This window comes from Asterias amurensis, chromosome 16, assembly GCF_032118995.1.
Source record: "Asterias amurensis chromosome 16, ASM3211899v1".
In the NCBI taxonomy this organism is placed as follows: domain Eukaryota; kingdom Metazoa; phylum Echinodermata; class Asteroidea; order Forcipulatida; family Asteriidae; genus Asterias; species Asterias amurensis.
This window is the reverse complement of record NC_092663.1, coordinates 11,122,049-11,130,529: the sequence shown is the minus strand read 5'-3', so window position 1 is coordinate 11,130,529 and position 8,481 is coordinate 11,122,049. Positions and strand designations below refer to the sequence as shown.

The window sequence follows — 8,481 nt, the reverse complement described above, 5'->3', positions numbered from 1 at the left end:
AGACGACATCCTTCTGTTTTCAGACATCACTTTTGAACAGCGCCCTCTTTCTGACGTACGTTTATTTGTAGAATTGAACGCGTATTTGGTGTTATACCGATTCCCTTTGTAAAATAATGGTTTTGATTAAAGCTGATCAAAAACAGTAGAGTTGAAGTTAACTTAGAATTTCCCTTTTTCTTGGTCAGTTGCTTGTTTTCTTCATTTCATTTTTGTGCCCCTTGTCGCGTTTGATAATATTAACACGAACTGCACGGTAATGGATCAAAAAGTCCCATAGGAAGTCCGCCATTTGTAACTTCCACGTCCTCCGCTTGATCGTTAACCCAAATAAATGGCACAGTTTATGATCCTAAATCTTTGAAAATGGACGATGATGAACGAAAAAAGAAATTGCAGGCTGGTAGGGAAAGGGTAAGGATGCTAATGTGTACAATAAATGTTTTGTCCAGTTGTTTAATGTCGAGTTTTAAGTGTGTTTTGAAATTGTCAACAACTCGAAAGTTGAACGTTGAAATGAAACTGAACTTGGCTTCCATATGTATGTCATGTACAACGAGCGAGCCTATAAAAATGTACAATACATGTACGTGGTTTACTTCATCTTTACAAATGCAATGCACTCCGTCCGCTGACTGAACAGACAGTCACAGTTAATGAACTACCATTTTCTGACTCATACTAGTTTGGATCGCAAAAGTCAAAGGTGACATAAAATGGCCAGGATAGCAAAAGTCCACCAACAATTTCATTCATTCAATCGAAGAATTTCAGATAATTTTAAATATGGGACAAATCAAAGTTATTCTTTACTTGTTTTGAGTTTGACTCGGTTTCTCACTCAATTTTGTGCAATTAAAATAAATCAAATGACCGACAAAATCATAAAAAGTTTATAAGTTTTATTACTTTGAAATCTTGTTCATGGCATCTTCTTTATTTATGGACCATAAGGTTTATCGCGATCCAGAACTGCACTGCAATGCATTGTGGGAAGGAATATGGGGCGGTTTCTATGCAGTTTCTAAAACTCGAGCACACAACGCCTATACCTTTGTGTGGGTTCAACAGCGCCCTCTCTTGATATTTTGCTATTCGCGATAAACCTTATGTGTAAGGGTCGCACTAAATATCGACAACTCACGACCCCTCACAACAACTCACGACAACAATTTTTAATTGCACTTTAACGGAACATTTGAGCATAAGTCAACCGTTAATTATATGCACAAGAGTCATATGCACCTAAATCACTTTCAAATTGTTGAAAAAATTGTATTTTTAATTGTAAAAAACGTGTTTTTTAACCCAAATTAAGTAACAAACGGAAATATCTGCCATAATGTCTTTCGACGTACTTGGACAATTCCATTACACCGCGGGGGTGATACAACATGCAAGATGGTTATTTACCATTTGATGTGCCTCTCATGGAGTTTGAAAATATTATATTTATACCTCCCCTTTTTTTAACTTTGATTTCGAGAGTGGCGGCTTAGTTACTAACAAGAAAGAAAAAAACAGCAGCTAAAACCAAAAAGAAAAAAATACAACTCAGCCTTCAGAAATTACCCTTGCCCCCTGCAGTGTAATAGAATCGTCCAGGTACGTCGGAATACAACATGGCGAATATTTCCGTTCGTTACGAAATCCGGGGTAAAAAACACTTTTTTTACAGTTAAAAATACAAATTTTTCAACAGTTTCAAAATATTTTAGATGCATATGACACTTGTGCACATATTTAACAGTTGACTTGTGTTCAAATGTCCTGTTAAAGTGTCGTGAGTTGTTGTGACATTTGGAAGTCCAACAGACTGCTCCAGACTGCTCCAGACTGCTCCAGATGAAAAACCAAAACATCTTTGAGATGATTTACAACGGAAATACTTCCTTCCGAATACTATTTTTTTGAATCAACTTCTGTTCAAGTACATTTGATGTGGTTTGCGCGAGGGTAATAAAGTTCTGAACGTCATTATGCAGCAAACTCATTAAACCGTCATTTAAAATCTGTCAAAATGACATTCGAAACTTACATTTTATTTTATGACCTAAAAAATATCTAGCACCAAGGCAATGAACAGGGGGCATGGATGCGATCGCATTTGTTGCCTCCGTGTTAGGTATCTGCCTGGGTCAGACAGTAGGATCAGTGACTTCATGAGACACAATTTATCATGTTGTCATCATCATGCACATGTCTCCTAAATTGACGAGACATAGTTAAACCAATAATATCATGGTTTTCTTCCCCTAATTAAAGGCAACCATCCCTTACAATTTTCTTTAACATGACAATTCAAACAATTATTCCTTTATCTTACACAGTTGGCTAAATTCCAAAAGAAGAAAGTCAGTCCAGACAAACGACGAAAGAAGAAATCCAAGCCAGCGGAGGCCGATGTGCCATCCCTAGACGGAGCTACGAGGGGGACAGGTAATGGAGGCATACTACCCACTGCTCACCTTAGCGATGACTCACTCGATGCGGGTGACTCGAGCGTAACGTCCAGTGATGTGTTCGGTACCCACTCCGATCTGGTGTCACCCATCTCCTTTGAGGTAATGGTTACAGTTTAAATGGCTCTTAAACAGTGCTGGGCGAATAGTGAAATTTTAAGTAGGATTTGAAACTTTGCATGGTGGAGATAAGATATAGAAGAGTTTGCGGTAACACCATGTAATAACAATCTCTAAATGAGTTGGGGTGGTTCTGAAAAGAACCGTTGGGTTAACTCGACGTTTCGATCAGTATGCTCTGATCGTCTTCTGGAGAATGCTGGACTCTGATGCTGCATGCTGCTTAAGTACTAGTGAAATTTTGTTATTCGGATACCGCTGGCCAACTTTCCGAAATTAACCAGATATTCAAATAGTTTTTTGGCCGCTAGAGGGCGCTATTAAAAAAATAAATAAATAAAATAAAAATATATTTTTATTGCCGCTAGTGGGCGCTGTTCGTTTGTGAATGAGATCTTATAGGCGGATTGATATTAGTTTTAGACAGTGTCACTCCGTTCATTCATAAAAATGACCGGATCTAATTTAAAGATGGCGATTTGCTTTTTCTTTTGATCGTGACTGACTCTACGTGAAGGACCAGGACAACTTTTGTAATCTTTGAACAAATTACGTCAGAAATGTCATTGTTTTAACTCTTCACGGAGGTGAGCATAGTTAAATACTTAATTTATGCTGTTTTATGCTGTCTTAATAGAAGTTTCATAAGATTTCAGACAAAACATACATATCAGTTGTCGCCCGACGTCCGAGGGGGTGTCTCAAAGCGCTTCCGACAATATTACCCCTGGTCACTGGGCCTTAAATCATTTCTTAAACCATCTCAGCTCCCTGGGGAGTATACAGCCTGTGCGCAATATATGCGCTACTCGGCTAAATCAATCACAAGAACCATCTCTGCCCTCACAGGTACCCATTTACCCCTGGGTGGAGAGAAGCAATTATAGTTAAGTGTCTTGCTCAGGTACACAAGTGTCATGACCAGGATTATAACAATAATATTTATAACAATAATACTGGACATATATGTGGAAGGGTTCCCTCATGAACAAGCTAATGTAACGGGCCGATACGCACAAATTGTGGGTTGACACACCCACATTGTTGCTGAACGAAAAAGACCAAACGCAATACCAACTTGGGTTTTTGTTTGTTTGTGGTGGACTTGAAATCGAGTTCACAAAAGTTCTCAAAACCATTGAGAAAGCCTGATTTTGCACAGTAAGGTTTTTGAAACCTAAGCTAAACACCAAGTAAAAAATGATGCGAGGACCTTGTTTCAATTGAGAGGGTTAAGTGGTTTTCATATTTTCAATGGACCCCCTTCATTGCGAAATCTGAAGGTCTATGGGAAACTTTTAAAGAGGCATCAGGGCCAAGACCAGGGCAACAGACGCCATGGCCTCTGTGCCCGCCATGCAATTCCAGGCCTGTTGCTGAGCAAGCTTAACTTATAAGCAACTCCGGTGGCGAATCATTTAAGTCCACAGAACACAGCATTTTTGCATCATTATCTGTTTCTGCTTAGCGCAACTATAATAAGCAACTCCGGTGGGGAATCATTTAAGTCCACAGAACACAGCATTTTTGCATCATTATCTGTTTCTGCTTAGCGCAATTTTTCCCATGCTTAGTCGCTAGTCGCATTAGATTGGCATTAAGCCCACCTCCGGATTGAAAACCGTTTTACATGTGCTGCATGTTGGGTTAGCATTAGACAAACATCTGTCTTTCCCTGCCTCACTAAACCGTATTATCGTAGTTAATTCCTCCTAACGTCATCACTCAAGCAGCTTCCCTTCTCCCATGTCATATTTGCATGCGCACCCCTGGCCTTTTTTTAAGCACTGTCCCCTCGCAAAATCTTGACTACTTTCCTGGCAAGAGTCCCGACTTTGAAGTCTAGACACACAGGAACACAGTTTGATAGACCAGCGTGTGCAGCTTATTATAACATGGCATACCCTATTACTTCTCTAGTGTTCTTCAGGTCTTCCCACGGCTCTAAGAAGACCTTGGTGTGTCCAAGAATCTGATGTTAATTTCAGGAAGCGTGCTTTTGAGTTTTGTTCACCTTAGCAGTTCAGATTCACTGAGGGGGAAACTTGGGGGAAACTGACAGTTTCGATTGGACCATGATGGACTGGGTACTGATGATGTTTTTTTTATGGAGCTTGACATACATGTACCTGGGTCATATTTCATAGCTCTGCTTACTGCAGAATTCTGTGGTTACCAAGCCCTGTAAAGCACATTAACTCTATTGCATGTAAGCGCAGAATTCCACAGTAAGCAGAGCCATGAAAATATGAATTTGGCCTTGCTCTTTTCTGGGTGCCTACAGAATGAGACAGGGTGAACAGTAATACCTGCTCTGCATAGTTTTGCTTGAAATTTATTGTAAGAACCTGTTGTGAACAAGTATGTGTGTTGCAAATGTACTGCAGGCGTAATTTAATATAGCTGCTTTCAAAGCAGACAAACACATTCAACAATTTTCTGCTTAGCAAAGTATAAGTAGGATACCAGTCACAGATGGTACATGTGACATGTTCGGCTGGTAATCATTTTCTGTTATGTACAAATTTTACTTCTGGAATTTTATCTTTATGTGATTTCACTCGTCCATAAGAAAATCACAAGTATGTAGTAATGGGTCTCAATCCTAATTGCTTAAATGCACAAAATCCAGCTAAGCACAACAGAAGTATGCTTACCAAAGTAAAAATATCAACAGAAGTATGCTTTTTACCAAGAAGTAAGAATACCAGCCAAAGTACCAATATATCTCCACTGGTATACTGTTCATTTTTGCTTAGCAGAAAGTTGTTTTAAGCAAACTTTACTGTTTTTCCAGCTCTTTACATCAATAGACCTTATGCACATGACGTCATTTCAGTAGGGTGCCCTCACCTAGAGGTCAAAAGGAGGTTGTTCATTGGCCAATCCCGTGCGCCGCGCGAACAAATCTGTGCGTTTCGATTGTTTCGTCACCGTTTTTCCACTAAGATGGCCGCTGGATGACGTCAATGCATAACGTCTATACAATTTAGTTTGTAGCTCTACGTTAATAATCTCAACTACGTAAGTTATTTGCGCCAAATTACAAAAACACAGAAGGCAACAATGTGATGTTTTGATCCACATTTGCTGTAAAGCGCACTCACGTCTGCTCAAGTGTCACGTACAAACTGCACGGGCCACACCTTGACGTTACACATCACAAGTTCTAAGCACAACCCCCATCTCCCTCCCTCTCCCCCCTCTCCTTCCCCCCCCCCCACCACCCCCCCATCGTCTAGACAGAACCATCGGACGGTTGAATACCCTACCTGTGTCAATCTGTGCCCGCAACCCGCTACCTGTCAATGGGGTTATATTTATATCATTAAAGAGGCCCCTTAATGAGATCTCTCACGGCCCTAATCATCCGTTTCCGTTTCTCTTGTGTTTTTTTTCCCGATCATACCTGCTCAGGGCGCTTGGCTTTCTTGTGCACAATCAAGGAAGAGACTTGAACCGGAACGTATCCGACTATTAAACAGTGGTCAGGTTATTTTGTTGTTAAACTTAGACAAACATTCCCATCAAACTCTTTAATGCATTGTAACTAAACAATGAATTCTCCCCGAAATTCCCCATCACCCTTCCCAAGAAAACACCAACACCTCAAACTTAAGTACCAGCAAAACGACAGGATCAATTTTTCCCCCAACATAAGAATTAACAAAAACAATTTGGCATGTATAAAATAGAATTCACAACCCCACACCAATAAAATAAATCCGGAGGTCGTTGGTTCGAATCCCACTCTAGTCAATTCTTTGTTCAACCAAAAATCATTTACAAATTTACCCAGTCAGTTTCCCTAGTGGTTTATATCAAAAGCAAAATGAAAACAAATGAGCCAGAAGCAACGAGATGAATAGACCTGCACTACATGTACATGTATGTAAAGCAGATTTCAGACTGTGCCTTGTTTAACATCAAAATAAAAATTAATTTGTACTGTATGTTAGAAACAAAAAAAGCCCAAGGAAAACTTCTAAAGACACATAAGGAGCAGGAATGGCAGTGGGAACTGAGTTTGTAAACTTCCCGTCCTGCGAATCAACCCAAAATATTCAACTCTAGTGCCTCTGATTCTGCTTTTAAAGGCCAATCATTTAAATTAGCAGCGATTGTTTGGAGGCACTATTTAATTGTTCCATTTCAAAAAGAGGGTCCCCTGGGTTCTAAACCCAGGATTCCCCTTTCCCCTCACCCCTGGGATGGTCTTTCATGACGGCTGTCAGAAATGTCTGCATGCAGAGAGCTAAAAAAACTGCCCTGGCGAAGTCACATGGCTCGGTAGACAAGGCAACAAGTGCCAAGTCACTGAACTTGATGTCAAATTAAACAGTCACTCGCCCATGTGCACACTTGACACTATGGTTGGAGGAAGGCCTATTGGAGCAAACAGTGCCAGCACCCACACACACTATAAAAACCACACTGTATTGAACGCATTGCAGTCACCACATCTCATGTGACTATTTATGTGATGAGGAAGCCTACATGTATGTATGTGCTGTGGTCAGAGAACTCTGTTTTTATTTCTTTCAACGAAATCTGGAAAGCTGTTCTGCAAAGTAGTTTTCTGGGACTTCCTTGAATAATGTACACCGATGGAACTGTACTGACATTATCATTGTCATCTCTGGCGTCCAGACTGCCTCATTATTCCTGCAACAATCAATGTTAGGTTTTCTCATTGTCGCCGTTCCATCCGGATTGGCACACCAGACGAACTTAAAGCTCTACTGATTTTGTTTTTGGAGTCGTCAGGTGTCTTTTAAAGCTGTCTATTGCAGCCTTTGATGTCATCAACTTAAATAGCACTCACCATGGATTACCATTGGACTGTGTGAGAGACCTTTGTTTTTGTTGATTTGTAAAAAACTTGATTGGTGGTTTATTGGATGATGCGGAAATGTCGAATCGCGACGAGGAGTAGCGGAGAACATGGAATTAGGAAATGGGAGTATGCCATGGCTGCATGAATGGAAATGGAATGGGTATATTTACAGACATGTATGTATATTAATATTTTATTTATTTGATTAGTAAATAGATTCACCTGTAATTAAGCTTATCAGATACCATGCCCGAATTTGTGGTAGGGGGTTCCCAAAAATTAGCCCATACTTTAACATGCTTTAACAAACTCTTTTCCCTTTTGTTCTGCAGAAGTTATCCCCCATAAAATTCTTTAATACCTGAGATTCCCAGAGCACAATAAAGACCAGGCATGATATTCTTCTCACTTGTGTCTTTTTTCCGATTGTTTCGCCCTTGAAAAAATCTGATTTTTTTTTATTGAAATAGCCTGGAATTCTATTTGGGCATACTTCATGTGTTTAGGTCAGTCCTTGTACTTTATAAAATTTCTATATCATGCACAATAGGAGGGGGTACACCATGACACATATCGAGACCTTAATGATTAGACTAGCCCAGGTCAGGAATTTTGTCTTCAATAACAAGGCCAAGGCCTTGCGTTTCAGGGAGAACTTTGAAAACCCACTGGAAAAAAAAAAAAAAAAATTCAAATTGGTGCCAAATTTTATCTGGGGTCTGCCGAATTTCATCAAGAAAAGTGCAGCCCCTCTTTTTCTACTTTTCCACCCATTTGTAAAAAAAAAATTCATGTTGCATTTCCTGTGCGGTTTCATATCTTTCTAATGTGGCCATGTGGCTGGTTTGGGACGCTAGACGGTTATCTCTGGATTTCACATGTGGTTTTTCTCTCTTGTGTTGATTAAGGAGTCGTCGATAATCAGGAAATCCTCTCACTATGAATCAACAAGTTCAATCATTCAGTAGCTTTACTCCCGGACTCCATCATTGCATGCTTGGCCCCAATCCTATCATTTAAAGGAATTGTACCAACATTGTTTTTTTTTGTGGGTAGGGGACA

At 39.9% G+C, this 8,481-nt stretch overlaps 1 protein-coding gene across 1 annotated transcript in view; it reads left to right on the top strand.

The window, feature by feature from the left end:
* Positions 1-264: 264 nt before the first annotated feature.
* The window catches only part of LOC139948693 (uncharacterized), a 122,725-nt gene continuing 114,508 nt past the window's right edge, over positions 265-8,481 (top strand). Inside the window, 2 exon segments of the mRNA XM_071946939.1 lie at positions 265-414; positions 2,331-2,564. Coding sequence (XP_071803040.1) covers positions 367-414; positions 2,331-2,564 — 282 coding nt within the window. The 5' untranslated portion in view covers positions 265-366.